At 36.2% G+C, this 17843-nt stretch overlaps 1 protein-coding gene across 3 annotated transcripts in view; it reads left to right on the forward strand.

The window, feature by feature from the left end:
• Positions 1-17843, forward strand: part of Vps13a (vacuolar protein sorting 13 homolog A) — a 198768-nt gene that overhangs the window by 87106 nt on the left and 93819 nt on the right. For all 3 annotated transcript variants that reach the window (XM_057777994.1, XM_057777996.1, XM_057777997.1), the window contains exons 32-39: positions 1907-2074; positions 4592-4896; positions 8695-8842; positions 10363-10513; positions 14180-14304; positions 15160-15329; positions 15958-16172; positions 17207-17439. In XM_057777994.1, the coding sequence (XP_057633977.1) occupies positions 1907-2074; positions 4592-4896; positions 8695-8842; positions 10363-10513; positions 14180-14304; positions 15160-15329; positions 15958-16172; positions 17207-17439 (1515 nt within the window). The remainder of the gene's footprint in view (positions 1-1906; positions 2075-4591; positions 4897-8694; positions 8843-10362; positions 10514-14179; positions 14305-15159; positions 15330-15957; positions 16173-17206; positions 17440-17843) is intronic.

A 17843-nucleotide genomic window follows, 5' to 3' on the forward strand; every position in this document is an offset into this window, starting at 1 on the left:
TGAAGGATAAAGCATACATTTTTATTTTTCTAGAAAGTGATGCTCACAGAAATAAAATTATCTACTAAAAGCTATACAGATAGTAACAGAAATGAATTATAGCCCCAAACATTGATTTTTTTTCCTTCTGTATTTTTATTTTTAAAATATGGCCAAATTAAAATATAGCTCAAAAGAGGTACAGAATGAAAAGTCTCTTTGTCCTCTTATCTTGCTCCTCTATCATTTTCCTTGGATCCAGTGTAGGTCTCACAAATGGGGTGTTCTTGAGGATCTCCTCCTCCTAGGGGCATCTTGCTTGATCTGCTTCTTGGCTCCTAATGAAAGACTACTAAATTCTAGCTAAAGAGGACTTCTTGTGGTCTGCTCTAATGAAGGCTTCTTGTCCTTCCCTTAGATAGAGTTTTTTTTGTCCTTATTTCTAAGATTTTGTATCTTTACCTGGGCTTGAGGTCAGCAAGGTTTATTGACTCTCATTTTGGTCAGAGAATAATTTTGGTAATGCTTTAGGCCTTTGTAAGAAAGACACTTACTTGTTTTTATGTGATGGATATTTTCTTACGTTTTTCTGTCTGCACACTATGTCCATGCCTTCTACCCAGGGAGGCCAGAAGAGGTTAGATCCTATGGACCTGGAGATACAAACAGTTTTGAGCTACCCTGTGGGTACTAGGAATTGAGTCCCAGTTCTTTAGAAGAGTTGTAAGTGCTGGTAACTACTGAGCCATCTCTCCAGCCCAGTGCTTTTGGCCTTGTATGGGATGGAAATGTTTTCATTTTTCCAAAACCAATAGCAAGTACAACCCTAATTTCAGTCTTAGTTCTTTTCTTATGTACTCCCAAAAGAGGATAACAAATACCTACTTCTGAGAGATACTGTGTTTGTTTTTCCCAGGGACTTTGTCTCCAACACTGGTATTTAGTCAGCCTCTTATTTTTTTACTGAATTGTTCTTCCATAACTTACATGGTATTTGGCAACCCTGCCTCTTGTAATCTTCTCTCCTTGCAGATTTTTTCTCCTGATTTTTCTTAGATGATGTACATTTTTGTTGTCTTCTTGTTATTACATATTTCTAGTAATATCAAGAAAAATTATAATAGTTCATTGGCTGTTTGTTAATTTTAGGGCTTGAAATGGTCCTTTCTCTAGCTTCATGCATCACATCCAGACACCTACACTCCCTTTCTTCAATTTTTGTACTACTTCAGCCTTCAAAAATCTCTCATACTTTTGCTTTTGGGGGAACTACAATTGATTTACTTGTTAGTTTTTCAATCTCCTGTTCTTGCTTCTAGAATTAAGAGTTGAGAAAACTGTAAATTTAAGTTAATACTCTTCCAATTTTTTAAAAAAAATTAATTTCTTGTCTCTTATACCTTTAACTGGTAGTTATGGAGGTAGAAATTTTAAGCTCCCACCCCCAGCAATTTTTTGTTAGTAATTAAAATGATTCTTCACCAACTAATGAAGAACGGGACGTTTAAAATTGAGACACTGCATTAAAGAATACGAAAAGAATGTTTCAAAGTCCTTAGACCTAGCGAAACGAAACACTGGTTCAGGTAAATTATGTAGGTAGTGTGTTTTAGCTTTGACAGTTACTAAAGGCATATGATGACTGTCATTGCCAGGCAGAAAATCCAAGTGAGATGCATAACTAAAAACATAAAACATGATCAAGGTAGACCTGTTAACTTTTATGACACTCAAAGACAACAACAAAAAACAGGTTAGGTTACAAGTTCTAATAAAGCATTTGGAATTGTTACCTTATTTATAGTGACTCAAGTACCTGGAAGATTTTCCAAATGGTATAATATTATTATTATACTTCATTTTACTTTGATCTTGGGGTACATTACTTCAAAAATTGACTAATATTTTGGATTCTTCTCTCATCAAGGCTGTTTATATCACTGGAAAAGAAGTTTTCAGCTTCAAAATGATTTCTTACATGAATGCAACTGCTGGGTCTGCATACACAGATATGAATGTGGTTGATGTTCAAGTTAATTTAACTGTTGGTTGCATTGAAGTCGTGTTTGTCACAAAATTCCTATATTCTATATTGGTAAGTATTTAGCTCTTCTTCCTTGTCTCTTTCTGTATTGTCCTTCCACTCCTATGCAGTTAAATACACCTCCACCACCAGTTTTCTCTCTTTTGCTCTTCATAGTAATTATATTCTCCTATCCTTCTTCCTCTTGGCCCAGTCTCTTCTTTCCTGGCTTTTGAAGTTAACTTGTGTTTAAGTAGTCAAATCTAAAGATTCAGAGATAGGATTCACAAATAAGAGAGAACATGGAGTGTCTTTCTGGGTCTGGGTTCCTTCATTCAATATATTTTCTAGTGCCACCCATTTGGTTGTGAATTTCATTGTTTTTACAGTTGATTAGAATTCTGTTTTGTATATTTTCCTTGTTAACAGGGTGGCAGTGAACATGACTGAGAAAGTATAGCTGTAGAAGGATTTGGAGACCCCTCTTTTTCCCTTTTCTCTCTTCAGATCATATGTGCCTGCTATTCCCCTATTTCTCCCCCTACTCATACAGTGGTACTATCCTGCTTTCCTAGTTCCTGCAGGATATGCTTTACTTTCCTAGTTTCTGCAGGATATGCTTTACTTTCCTAGTTTTGTAGCACAAATAATAAAAACCCAGGGACAGACATTGGGGTTCAAGCTGAAGATCAGAAAAGCAAAGCAGCCAACTAGAGAGTCCTAACTCTGCCAAGGCTCAGACACACAAAGGGGCAATCTTGCCCTCAGCGTGACTGTAGATTGCAGTGCTCTCAGAGTTTCTCCAGGATGTGTACTCACATATGAAGATTTGGAGCTAGAAGGCTTAGAGGATAGAAATCGTGCGACATTTGTCTTTGTGAGTCTAGGTTACCTCATTTAGTGTGTGTGGGTTTTTTTTCTAGTTCTTTCAACTTACCTGTAAATTTCATGATTCCGTTTTTCTTTACCCCTGAACGGTAGTCCACTGTGTAAATGGACCACATTTTCAATACCCATTCAACAGTTGAAGGACATTTAGGTTGTTTGTTTTCACTTAGTAGCTATTGTCAGTACAGCTCAGTGAAAATGCAAGTATTTATGGAGCAGGATGTCAAGTACTTTGTGCGTACATATGCCAAGAAGTGATAGAGCAGGGTTATCTGGTAGATATACTTTTTTCTTTTTGAGTATTTTTCACACTTTTGTCCAAAGTGGCTGTACCAGTTTGCAATCCTAGCAACAGAGAGTAAGGGTTCCCTTTTCCCTCATCCTCACCAGCCTTTGTTTTCAGTTGTTTTCCTGATCTTAGCATTTCTAACTGGGTAAAGTAGATGTAATTTGCATTTCCCTAGTTGCTAAGGTCATTGAACACTTTGTAAGATTTTTTTTAAAGCTTGTTTTCTTTATATTGAGAACTCTATTTAGAGCTATACCCCATTTTTTCAATTGAGACTTTTGAGTTGTTGGTTGTTGGGTTTTTGTTTTGTTCGAGTTTTTTGTATACTCTGGATTGTAATCCTTTATTGGATGTATAGCTGGCAAAGATTCTCTCACATTTTGTGGATTTCAACTTCACTCAGTTGCTTGTTTCTTTGCTGTACAATTTTTAGTTTGGTGAGGTCCCAGTTCTCAGTTTTTGGCCATCTTTCCTGATCATTTCTTACCCATGAGAGTCCTGGAGACTGACTTGGGTTTTCACATAGGTAGCAGGAACTTATACACTACATAGTGAACCATTTCACCAGACCTGAGATTCTTACTTTATAGATTTTTAAATCTGTAGTGTAAACTATAAGACGTGCTTAGGTCTTAGAGGAAGTGCACCATAAAGAAACAATACTAACCGGGCAGTGGTGGTGCACACTTTTAATCCCAGCTCTCGGGAGGCAGAGGCAGGCAGATCTCTGTGAGTTCGAGGCCAGCCTGGTCTACAAGAGCTAGTTCCAGAACAGGTCTCAAAGCTACAGAGAACCCTGTCTCGAAAATATGTTCAAGTGCCGGGCGGTGGTGGCGCACGCCTTTAATCCCAGCACTCGGGAGGCAGAGGCAGGCGGATCTCTGTGAGTTCGAGACCAGCCTGGTCTACAAGAGCTAGTTCCAGGACAGGCTCCAAAGCCACAGAGAAACCCTGTCTCGAAAAATCAAAACCAAAACCAAAAAAGAAAAAAAAGAAAATATGTTCAAGTATTCCCTTTTTGCTTTGTTTTGATGACTAGATTTTTTTTTTTTTTTTTTTTTTTTTTTTTTTTGGTTTTTCGAGACAGGGTTTCTCTGTGGTTTTGGAGCCTGTCCTGGAACTAGCTCTTGTAGACCAGGCTGGTCTCGAACTCACAGAGATCCGCCTGCCTCTGCCTCCCGAGTGCTGGGATTAAAGGCGTGCGCCACCACCGCCCGGCTGATGACTAGATTTTTATTTTATCACTATATATTTGTTGTTCAATTTTTCTGGCAGAAAATAATAAGTAAATAATGGGCTCTGTTTTACCAAGTAAAAGTTTTTGCTTTATGGAAGTAAAATTAAGTTAATACAATTTATATTAATAATTTGATGTTTATTAAAGGTAATATGTCATTCTATCTTCTTTATAGGCTTTTATAGATAATTTTCAAGCAGTTAAAAATGCCTTGGCTGAAGCAACTGCTCAAGCAGCAGGTATGGCTGCTGATGGTGTAATGGAACTGGCTCGAAGGAGTTCTAGGCTCGCATTGGATGTTAACATAAAAGCCCCTATTGTGGTCATCCCGCAGTCTCCAGTGTCTCACAATGTTTTTGTTGCTGATTTTGGCTTAATTACAATGAAAAATACATTTGTTACTGTAACAGAAACCCAGAGTAATCTCCCACCTGTAATTGATTTGATAACAATAAAATTGAGTGAAATGAGACTATACAGGTAAGCTTTTCACAGCCTGTTTATGTAAAATAATAAATCCTTTCTTAATCCTTAGACTAAAGGACTGGATATCTTTAGAATTCTCTTTATAGTGTGATTTTGTTTTACTGTCATTGTACTTTGTGATTTTTTTTCAAAGTATCTTCTAGCTAGATCACTTATAGTCTTTCAAAAAACCACCTAGAAATATTTAAAAACTGCTACTTAGATCATGATGAAAACTGTAAACTTAACCTGGAGGAGTATATTTTCATGCTTGTATAATTCTTTATAAGGATAAGGTAGAAATGGAGAAATTTTACATGAAACTTATATTCACTTTGCAACACTTGGTTTTTTCCAATCTATTCTGTCAGCTTTGAATATTTTTAAGCAACTTTATTGAGAAATAGTTGACTTATAAAAATATTTGTACTTAATGACAAAAAAATTGTTCAGAGTACTCATTCCCTTTTTAGTCATTAATGTTTATGATGTTATTTCTCTTATTTCTTATATTTTTGTTATATCATTTTGCTCATCAGAATCAGTATAAATGTATTAATTTTATAATTTTAAGTCTTCTGCTTTTTACTTCATTGTTTTTCTTTCATTATGTTCTGTTTACTATTTTTCCAATTGTAAATTCTTGGTTCGATTTTTCTCTTTGTCTAAGTTTCTTTAGATGGTAACTAAGATTATTGATTTTGTTTTTAATGTAAGCCAGACTTCTATAAATTTAGTTTCTCCCCAGAATCCTTGGTTCCTTTGGATTATCATGGATTTCCCTGGCTTTGTCTTTTTTAACCTTCTTGTAGCACAGATAATAAAAACCCAGAGACAGGTATTGGAATTCAACCTGAAGATCAGAGAAGCAAAGCAGCTAAACTACTAGAGAGTTCTTATCTCTATGAAATCTTTTTTAAATTTTTTTTATTTTTCCATTCAAAAGTTTACACTTCCTCCCCTCCCCCCATTCCCCTCCTGCTCCCTCAATCTCCTCCCTCCCCCTCCCTCTTTAAGAGAGGGCAGGGAATCCTGCCCTGTGGGAAGTCCAAGGCCCTTCTCCCTACATCCAGGCCTAGGAAGCTATGCATCCAAATAGACTAGGGTTCCAAAAAGCCAGTACATGCAGTAGGAACAATTCCTAGTGCCTTTATCAATGGCTTCTCAGTCAGCCCCCGTTGTCAGCCTCATTCAGAGAGTCCGGTTTGACTAACAGGCACTCTGCTTCAGCAGGTGGACCAACCCCTCTTGGTCCTGACTTCCTTGCTAGTCTTCTCCCTCCTTCTGCTCTTCAGCTGGATGTTGGGAGCTCAGTCCGTTGCTCTGATGAGGGTCTCTGTCTCTATGAAATCTTCAGACTGAAAGAGAACTAGTTCCTGTCTCATCCCACCTTATATTCCTCTCTAGTGGTGACATTAAAGGCATACACCACCACTGCCTGGCCTCTGTGACTAACTAGTGTGGCTGCTGGAATTAAAGGTGCGTGCACCCACTGCCTGACCTGTATGGCTGACTAGTTTGGCTGCATTGCACTGACCTTCAGGCAAGCTCTAAACACAAATAATATACCACTGTACCCTCTTTCTACTGTTTCTCCGTAAGTCATCTGAAAGCAGTAGTAAACTGAAGCAAGGCATAGGTTGACAGCACCCACACTTCCCCACCCCCACCCTCAGGGATTCTTTTCCCCCAACCTTTTTCAAGGAAAGCATTTCTGGCAGGAATGTAAATCTGGTTAATTTTGCTCATCTTTGATAAGGGGACTGTTTCCATCAGTTGAATATTTAAGGATTAATTCAACTCTTAATGGATGAAGGGGTAGGACCAAGTATAATCATGAAAAATTTTTTTATAAGGAACCAGTAAATAGTGCATACTTTATTGGATTATTGTAGTACATAATAATTAGGTTACTGAAAAAATAACGAAAAATTGGTCAAAAGGAGACAAAAACTGAAGGTTAGGCATAGAGTTTGGTAACTATGACCGTAATTCACAAAAAGTTACAGTTGGCCTACTTACTTCTTTGTAGATGAATGAAGTCAGAGCTAACCAGTTACAGGAAACAGAGTCAATAGTAACTTACTAAGTGGATGTGGGAGTTATAGTAGAGGAGATACTAAAATTTTCTTTAGCTGTAATGCTTATAAAACTACTTGTTGTTAATGCAGCTCACTGAGAGAAGACAGAACCAAAAATAAAAACAGTACACTGGCAATACTTGTTTCTGTAATGTACAGAATAGCTTAGAAATAAATATAAGGAGAGATCTAAAAATACCTAGAAGATAATTGATTATATATTCCAACATTAGAATAAAGATTTTGTTTAAATTCTTAAATATGGAAGTTTAGTAATACATGACTAGTCCTTCAGGTTGTTGGATTGAGTGGTAAAAAGATCTTAGACTGCAGCACGGGAAAGCCTGATGAGGAGTGCAGACATTTCAGAAATTTGCATAAGAGGAGCCCACAGAAGTGAGCCAGACAAGACCAGTGGGATGGCTTAGCAGGTCAGCCTCCTTCCTCCAAGTCTGAAGATTTAAGTTCTGTATGTGGGACCTGCATGGTGGAAGGAGAGAATCAACCCACCATGCTATCGTCTGACATTAACGAGGCCACGCCTCATAACAAAAGAACATAATTTGAAATGTTAACAAATAGCACAAGAGAGGGGAGGGAAAATGAGAGACTGTATTGAGGTTTTGTTATTGTTAAACATGAATTCATAGTATTAGAAGTTATTTTTCATCTAGTACTTATTGTATAGCTATGTGTTATACATAGCCATTAAAGTTTCATATCCATTTGTATTATAACATTTTACTTGTGGGGTTTTAGATATCTTTACTCGCTACCATCAAATGGAGATAACAAGCCTGCATACTTATTTAAATGTTGTTTTACTCCATAAACTGTTTATGAAAAAGTGGCACCCAATGTGGGGCTCCTGGTAAGCCACAGTCAAGTGGCAATACAAATTATTGGAAACGGGTTGAATCAATATGTGAGAGTTAGCCAATAAGAGGCTAGAACTAATGGGCCAGGCAGTAATTTAATTAATACAATTTGGTGTTCTTATTTCGGGTACAAACTAGCAGGGTGGCGGGAACGCAGCCCGCTGACCTCATTACAACATGAAATGGTTTCATAACAAGGTATTCTGAGTAATCCCTGTTTATATTCATGTTTTTCTGTTAATGAACTGATAACTAAAATTGAAGTCATCTCTTACTAATGCAGTTTAAAAATTTGAAGTCACTAAAATATATGGAATATTAATGGGGAGTAGCCATAATTGTCACCTGAAGGTCCAAAGGATGCTTCTGTGGTCAATTACATTGTTTTTTGAAGGAATTGGGTCACCCGTTCTTTTCAGTGTTGCTGTGATAACCATTTGGGAAGGCAAATATGGTGCATCTTTGTGTGAAGTTGTGTATATTCAGCAGTTTTGATCCACAGAGAACTCTTATATGGTACAACTTTGTTTCTTATGAAAGTAGTATGGTGTTCTATATAGAATGTTTTTAGAATGGGGTCTTTTGGGTTTGTTTACTGATTTTGTAGTGGTATTGACCTTTTACTGTTCGTCAGTTCTGTTGTAAGTCTTGCTTCTCTATGATATACAGCAGTTTAAAGAAATTCACCTACATGGAATAGTTTTGATATGTAATTTTGTTTTTCTCTTCACACAAACAAATTGCCAATGTTTCTGACAATAAAAAAAATGATACATTAAAGTTAATCATACATCTATGTTTTCTTGCCTGAATATATACACAACAGTACACAACAAAGTATATTTTCCAATTAGGTCTCAATTTATGACTACTGCATACCAGGAAGTGCTTGATCTGCTACTACCTTTGAACCTGGAAGTGATTGTTGAACGAAACTTATCCTGGGAATGGTACAAGGAAGTTCCTTGTTTAAATGTAAAAGCTCAGCTAAAACCCATGGAGGTAATGTTTTTATGACTTTTGATTTCTCTAACAGCTGACAGTATTATCTTAGCAACATAAATTTCCTGGCTAGAATTTAGGAATAATCAGGTCGTCAGAATTTAAATGGTAGCTTGAAAACTAGAACTCATTTAATGGTCTCCATTTATTCTCTGTCAGATATTTGAGTGCCTGCTGTGTGCTAACCTTTATGTTAGATTTTAAAGATACAGTGACAGAAAAGCTATGATGTCTCATATATTTGAATACTTAAGTCACCAGGGGAGTAGAACTCTTCGGTAGGATTAGAAGGATTGGGAGATGTGGCATTGTTGGAGGAAGTATGTGTGTGGGGGAGACCTTGAGGTTTCAAAAGCCCTTGCCAGACAATGTCTCTTGGCTTATGGATCAGGATGTAGTTCTAGGCTACTGCTCCAGCAGCATACCCCCCTCCGTGTTTCCCACCTTGGTGATAATGGACTAAACCTCAGAAACTGTAAGCAAGTGCTTTAAATTATTTCTTTTGTAACAGTTTCCTTGGTCATGGTTTTTTTTACAGCAATAAGGCACTTCAGTTGATTAGATGAGCCCATTCATATTGTGAGTTTGCTCACTCTTTTTTGTATTAAACATCAGCCTAACCTTAAAAAAAATACCTTTATAGAAACATTTTAAGTAATGTTTGAGTATCTAGCTATTTGCTGTGACAAAACCAACAGGACACATAATTATTCATCATTTCACTTAAGTCTTTGGTGTTGCTTTGATGCTGTTTTCAAAACAAAGAATTTGAAGCTTACTTGTTGAATTAGTTCTTAATTATTTGTAAAGTAAGTGTTTTACTCTTTAGCTATAGCTTCTTATAAAATCAGGATTTCATTCTTTATATAAGGACTTTTGTAAAGAATAAAGTACTTCATATAAATCATATTGTAAATTATATTTTTCATTGTATAAGTATATTTGTTTATTTTGTATTTAAAGATGATGTGTCTCCTAATTAAAATCAAAGTCTAAATAGTTAGATGACTCCATAAAAATAAAAGCTTACTTTAAAACCTTAAAATGACTGAATTACATAGGACATCCATAGCAAATAGTTCATCATAGGAATTGACAGTATCTGTATTTTATAAACTAATTGTTATCACTTCATCTGCAGAAGACTGAATATTTGGTCAGTAAAAACATTTACAGCCTTAAAATTTGGTTTATGGAAAAACGAGTGTTTATTTTTATCCTGTGAGTCCAGGAAATAGGACTTTTAAAAAACAAATCTTGGGTGCTGGAGAGATGTCTCAGTGTTAAGAGCATTTCACATTTCCAGAGGACCTGGAAATTCCCAGCACCCACATGGCATATTATAATGGATTGTAACTCTAGTTCCAGGGAATCCGAAGCCCTCTTCTGCTCTCTGCTGGAACTAGACATGTATGTGGTGATGCACAGACAAAACAGTCACATGCATAAAATATTTAAAGCACTTTTCCTTCTTTTGGGTGGATATTTTCTTTTTCTAAATCTTACTTTGTTTTTAACAGTTCATTCTTAGTCAAGAAGATTTAACAACCATCTTTCAAACATTGTATGGCAATATATGGTATGGACGAGATGTTTCTGTCCCATCTTCTATAAGTAAAGACAATGAAATCATGACTAGTGGAGCAAACCATGCTTCCAACCATTCAGGAGGTGTGTGTTTAGTCTGTCTCTCTCTCTGGCTTCTTTCTCTTCTTTTCTTTTTTGTCCTCCAATTTTTTTCCTCTAGTTCTTGGTAAAGGATACTTAATAATTCTCTAATTAGCTAGTCTCACTTAGGCAATTTTAAATGATCTGTTTTTAGTTATTCTGTTTAGTATGTATGTATATGTATGTATGTATGTATGTATATGTATGTATTGAATCAAAGTTCTTAGTTCCATTATGACAAAAAATTCTTAGAATCTTGTTTTTCTTTCCTGCTCTTTCATTTTCCGCATGTTCAGTTTTTCAGCATATATAATAGACAACTTATTATCTATTGATATTTAAGGAATATCAAAATACTAGAAGTGTAACAATAAGATAGTCATTATAGTTGATGATTTTTATTTTTTAAGTTTTTTTGAGACAAGGTTTCTCTGTGTAGCTTTGGTGCCTGCCCTGGAACTAGCTTTTGTAGACCCGCTGGCCTCAAACTCACAGAGATCAGTCTACCTCTGCTTCCCAAGTGCTGGGATTACAGGTGCATGGGCCACCATCACCTGGCATAGATGATAAATTTTAACAAAAGTTGGAGAGTTAGGTGGAGCAAAAATAGTAGAGTGAAAACAAGGGAAGAAACTTGTTCCAGTGCTGGTGGCCAGGTGCTATGTGAGTGTGGCCAGTTCTAACTACAGCACCAGCACATGGAGTGTGGGCTTCGGTTAGGGTGCTAGGGTGACTTTGAGGCTCAAAAATAAAATTATATCCTCGTTTTAATTTTTATAGGTGATCACAAATCTGCCTCTCATAAAGTGAAATCTGCTAATCCACAGTGCCTGCTTCTCCAAAGCCCTGAAATATTTCACAGCTTTACTACTCAGTATCCTACACAAATTCAATATAATATGAAAGCCCATCCTCACTAGGTAGGATAATCAGTCCCATCCCTAATTATTAAATATGAGTGGTTCAAAATGAGGTAAACCAATAGAACACAGGCATGAAAGAAACTGATAAATAAAATATGTATTATGAATAAAAAAGATGACACACTGAACACAAATAAAAGTAGGCCTTCAAATAAAACAGGTATTTTACAGGAGCTTGCTAAGGAGGTGAAAGTAGTAGCTAGATGGATCTGCCAGTACCGTAAGCCTTCCCCTTCCAATGATAGGAAAGAGTTCTTGGAACTATGATTGCTTATTTTTTAAAAATAATAATACTAGCTATAGGGTTAGAATATAAGTATTCAAGAATATGACCTGAAATAATCACCTATAGTATAAAGAGAGAAAACAATAGGGATGGAAAAATGAGAAAAAACTAAGACTGATATTTTAGTTCAGAATTCTAGTCCCAGTAAGCTAGATTTCAGTGGTAGAAATAACTGAGACAATGGAAGAAAACCTTGAGAAAAGTAACTAGATCCAACCCTCCAGATTTGTGACTCCTGTTCTCAGCCATAGAGAACACACAGGTCTAAGCAGACTGATTAAACTTGAGACACACATGTAAACACAATTTTCTGAAACATTAGGCCTAAAAGTAGATTTTTAAAATTTCAGAGAAAAACAGACTGCCTATTATAGACTTCCAAAAGAACCGGAAGGATAATTGATTTTTGTTATTGTTGCTTTTTCAGTAAACCTGTTGAAGTAGGACCACTGGATTATAAAAGACAATGGAACAGTATTTCAAAATTTAAACAATGTGATTTTGAAGCTAGGATTCTATACTTGGTCCAATATTACTCCTCAATGTGAAAACAAAATAATTCTGTTTTAGTAACTTATAGTTGACTCAAATTATTCCAGATTTTCTCCTGAAGAAATTATTCTAAAAATATATTCCAGCAAGATAAATTAAGAATCAGGAAAGAAAATGATAAAATTCTTAGTTTTTAAGGGTCAACAAGGAGGTCTAGTAGACAGATGCTTACCAAGCAAGCCTGGATACCTGAGTTGACCCAAGTTCAGGGCACAGAAACCAACATGTGCCCATAAACATAAAAATGCCAAAAAAAGTAATTTTTTTTTATTGGAAAGTCTAATAATATTGATAGTCCCTCAAGCAAGACTAGTCAAACGAGAGAGTATAAATTCTTAATATCAGTTTTCAATAGAGTAGTACAGACCACAAGCAAGAGAATGAGGAAATATGAATAACATAGATGAAATGGAATGGCTACTCTTCCAGAGGATCCCAGTTCAATTCCCAGGACCCATATGACAGCTCACAATTCTCTAACTACAGTTTCAGGGAAATCAGTGTTTTCTTCTTGCTTCTGTGTGCACTGCGTGCACATTGTACACAGACATACAGGCACAGCACTCATATACACAACATTAAAATAGATCTTTTAAGGTATTTTTTAAAATTATTTAGTTGATGCATACGTATTTCATTTTATATAAGTTTATGTGTAAATCAGTTAATACAAATTGACTTATATAGTGATACTTTTGTCTGGAGTTACATTAAGTGAGAACAAAGAATTATTGTGTTTGTATTATAAGCCTAATTAATATATACATGTGTATATATTTTGATTTAAAATTTAAGTGTAGAAAAAAAATTTGAATTCCTATTAGAAAAAGTTTTAAATTGACATCTAAATTACATTGTTTTGTCTAGGTATCTTTAAAGAACAAATTGAATATAAACTGTTAGATGCTGTGTGTGTGTATTCGTTTTATACTTTATTTAATCTCTAAAATAAGCCCCATGTTCATGATTCCAAAATTACGAAAGTACAATTGTAATCCCCAAGAGAAAACAAGCTCTAAGTGTTTAATTCTTTCTCTTCACTTAAGAAAGAATGTTACCTTAAAATTTTTTTGTTTTTTTTTTGTTTTTTTTTTTTTAAAAAAAAAAACAAAACATTTTATTACTGAAGCCCAGTGCCAGAACTGGAGTATTTCTAATGGGTAGATTATTATCCAATCTAGGATCCATATTCTGATTTTACTCATTTTTTTTTTATTGAAAAAAAAATTTTCTGCCTCCTCCCACCTCCCATTTCCCTCCCCCCCCCCCGCCCTTCTCCCCTTCCCCCCACTCCTCTTCTCCTCCCTCTCCAGTCCGAACAGCAGTCAGGGTTCCCTGCCCTGTGGAAAGTCCAAGGTCCTCCCCCCTCCATCCAGGTCTAGGAAGGTGAGCATCCAAACTGTCTAGGCTCCCACAAAGCCAGAACATGAAGTAGGATCAAAACCCCATGCCATTGTCCTTGGCCTCTCGTCAGCTCTCATTGTCCGCCATGTTCAGAGAGTCCGGTTTTATCCCATGCTTTTTCAGTCACAGTCCAGCTGGCCTTGGTGAGCTCCCAATACATCACCCACTGTCTCAGTGGGTGGGTGCACCCCTCGTGGTCCTGACTTCCTTGCTCATGTTCTCCCTCCTTCTGCTCCTCGTTAAGACCGTGTGTGTGTGTGTGTGTGTGTGTGTGTGTGTGTGTTTCTGACTGTCCTAGAACTCATTCTGTAGACCACACTGGCCTTGAACTCAGATCTACCTGCCTCTGAAGAAAGAATGTTAATCTAGACTTCCATGCTGAATTTTCTAAACCTTTGAACTTTCTTGAATAACATTTTACTGCACTCATGTAACTAGTAATTTGGTGTATCTCATGTTTGCGTCAGTTATCTGCTCTTCTAATCGTTTTTCATTCTGTGGCAGGCACCATGGTGACAGCTGCTGTGGTGGAGGCCCACCCCCAGGCCGCTCAGGCTAACACTACTCTGGACGTTACTTTCAGGACTGATTACCTCACCATGGCACTTTACAGTCCAGGGCCTGAACAGGTACACTGAAGAAGAGAAACTATGTCTAGATTTAAAAGAAATTATGTAAATAAAGCATATATCACTATTTATTAAATAATAGTTTTAATATTTTATATATATTTTATAGTGTGTGTTCTTTTGAAAAAAGGTTGGTATTTTCAGTAATTATTTCATTCATTTTCATTTTTTTTAATATTTATTTATTTATTATGTATACAATGTTCTGTATGTGTGTACGCCTGCAGGCCAGAAGAGGGCACCAGACCTCATTACAGATGGTTGTGAGCCACCATGTGGTTGCTGGGAATTGAACTCAGGACCTTTGGAAGAGCAGGTAGTGCTCTTAACCGCTGAGCTATCTCTCCAGCCCTCATTTTCATTTTTAAGTGACATGTTTCATAAAGCAAAAAATAAGAAAAACAAAATTTGAAAGTAGTACATATTTTTTTGACCTTTTCTTTAGATAGCTTTTTGAAAATTGAGAATTTGGGACTTACAATGTTGAATAGTAAAGTTTGCCTAGCATACAGAAGACCATACACAGGGTTAGTTTAGCATCCAGAAAATAAAAAGAGAAGGGCTGGATGTGGTGACACACACTTTAATCTCAGCTCTTGGAGGGAGAAGCAAGCAGGCCTGTGAGAGTTCAAAAGTAGCATGAACCGTAAAGGAAGTTACAGGACAGCCAAGGCTATGCAGGTGGCCCTCCCCCAGCAACCAAAAAAATAAATACATAAAAGTTAACAAGAGAAATAAAATAATGGATCTGATATTTCATAAAAGCCAATGTCATGACATGTAGATAGTTATAGCCCAAAGTATACGTTAACCCTGTGTTTCTGTGTAGTTTTGATGTGGATTTCTTTTTCACAGGCCTTCTTTACAGATGTTCGTGATCCTTCTCTGAAACTTGCTGAATTTAAATTGGAAAATATTATAAGTAGTTTGAAACTGTATACAGATGGCTCTACATTCTGTTCATTCTCATTAAAAAACTGTATTTTAGATGATAAAAGGCCTCATGTCATAAAAGCCACACCTAGGTATGTATTATCATAATTTGGAGCTATTGAGGAAAGATTCTTTGTTTTTATAGAACTTATACTCAAAATTACCTTTATGTGTATTCATAAGTGGTTTAGAGAAATACAGTACCTCATGGTATTTGTTCATGTTTGAAATGTTGGTGAATTTATTGAATACATAGAACTAACTAGTGTAGTTAGATGGGAAATATATGAAATCAAGAAGAAAATATAAACTGATATACAGAACTCTTTTTTTTTTTTTTTTTTTTTTTTTTTTTTTTTTTTTTTGGTTTTTCGAGACAGGGTTTCTCTGTGGCTTTGGAGCCTGTCCTGGAACTCCCTTTGTAGACCAGGCTGGTCTCGAACTCACAGAGATCCGCCTGCCTCTGCCTCCCAAGTGCTGGGATTAAAGGCGTGCGCCACCACCGCCTGGCCTACAGAACTCTTATAATTTCTCAAATAGATCTTCCCCCATTGTGAAAAGTTATATACCTGAAGTTTTATAAGTTCATTATTCTTCAAAGGACATGCTCACAGAATATTTGTTTGCTGTCAGTAAAAGGATAGACAGGTCTTGAAGTTTTATTGGTATGTTTGGTTATTTTAAATTACCCATACATGCGAAATTGTCTTTGTTTTTCAGAATGATAGGACTGACACTTGGGTTTGACAAAAAGGACATGGTGGATGTAAAGTATAGAAGAATCAGAGATGCTTTTGTGACTGATGCAGTTGTGCAGGAGATGTATGTTTGTGCAAGTGTGGAATTTCTGATGACTGTTGCACATGTCTTTTTTGATGCCTACATGACTAGTACGGCTTTAGAAACCAGTGTCCAAGCATGGAGTACTAAAGAAGGTTAGTTACCACATAAAAATATTAATGTCTTATTACTGCAGCTATAGTTACCTCAATTAGTCTTCTCAGTGTTTAGAGTAAACACATTAATAAATTAAAAGTCTATATGTATGTAAATAATAAATAAAAATTAATAATAAAATAAATGAATTATAACTTTTTGGTTTTTTGTTTGTTTTGTTTTGTTTTCCGAGACAGGATTTCTCTGTGTGGCCTTGGCTGTCCTGGAACTCTCTCTCTCTAGAGACCAGGCTGGCCTCGAACTCAGAGATTCAGGTGGCTCTGCTACTGGAGTGCTAGGATTAAAGCATTGTACCACCACCACCTGGCTGCAGTTTGTAGTGTTTTGAGTTTGTATTTTCGTTAAAGGGTCTCATGTGTTTTTTGCTGTCCTTAAACTTAGTTCTGAAGCAAACTTTACTGTTCAACACAAACTTCTTCTGAAGCTGAGGAACTCCTAATCCTCCTGCCTCTCTTCTCCTCACTGCTGGGATGAGCAGTCTGTGCCTCTGCCTGCCTTCGGTGTTTGAGGGTCTGAGTATGAGATTTGCAAGTAGTTGTTCTCTGCAGTCAGTAACAAACAGGAGAGGTAATGAACCAAGTGGTGTTCTTTAAGTTAAATATGGTGTTTGAATTTAAAGTACTCATTAACTTTTATATTCCCTTCTAGGTTTTAGCATACAATTTTTCTGTTTTCTTTTACATATTCAATATGATATAGTTGAAAGAGTGTTGAGAATTCGAAATCGATTTAGATCCAGTTCTACCATTAAACAGTAGAGACTTTGCCCATAGTTTGATTCATATTTCTGTAAGTAAATGGAGGTTTGATGGCAGAGCATGTGCATAGCATATACAAAGGTAGTTCTAGTTCCGTCCCTGCGCTGTGTTTGTGGGGGTATTGCCTATCTCAAAAGAAATACATAATAAATGTTTTTTTAATATTTCACTTTGAGTGACGTAACTAGCTATTCCTCTTAACTCTTCTTAAGTAATACATGTAACTAATATGTATATGTTTGTTTCTATTTTAGAACCTGCACAGGATTTAGGGAAGTGGGAAATAAATATTCTAATAAAAAACCCTGAGATTGTTTTTGTGGCTGACATGACAAGGAATGATGCTCCTGCGTTAGTCATTACAACACAGTGTGAAATTTGCTGTAAAGGTGACCCTGAAAGCAATACAGTGACCGCTGCCATTAAAGATCTCCAAGTCAGAGCATGCCCATTTCTTCCAGCCAAGAGAAAGGGCAAAATCACCACTGTGAGTTCATTGTCTAATTCAATTGCAAGTTATTTGGAGATTACTGTAACTTCTTCAGGAAGTAACTGCCTTCTTCGCAGTCTTGTTCATGACAACAGTAACTTTCTTTCTAATGGAGGGCAGAAGTTAGAGTGCTGCTGCATTTTTCCAGATAGTCTTCATTTAGAGGAGCATTCTAAGAACTTAGTGTCATCCTCACACTTTTAAATAACATTTTACCTTGCGGTTCTAACTACGTCAGTGTGAAAATGCTATTTGACTTTTAAACCTATTACTTCCTTATTTTTAAAATTGTGTTTCAGTTTTATTATTTTAATTTGGGGGTGGATTTTTTTCCCTCAATAATATGATTTTTACTTATAACTTACTTCATGTTTCAGCCCTTTACTTTTACATACTTGATA

Source organism: Chionomys nivalis, chromosome 8, assembly GCF_950005125.1.
Source record: "Chionomys nivalis chromosome 8, mChiNiv1.1, whole genome shotgun sequence".
Lineage (NCBI taxonomy): Eukaryota > Metazoa > Chordata > Mammalia > Rodentia > Cricetidae > Chionomys > Chionomys nivalis.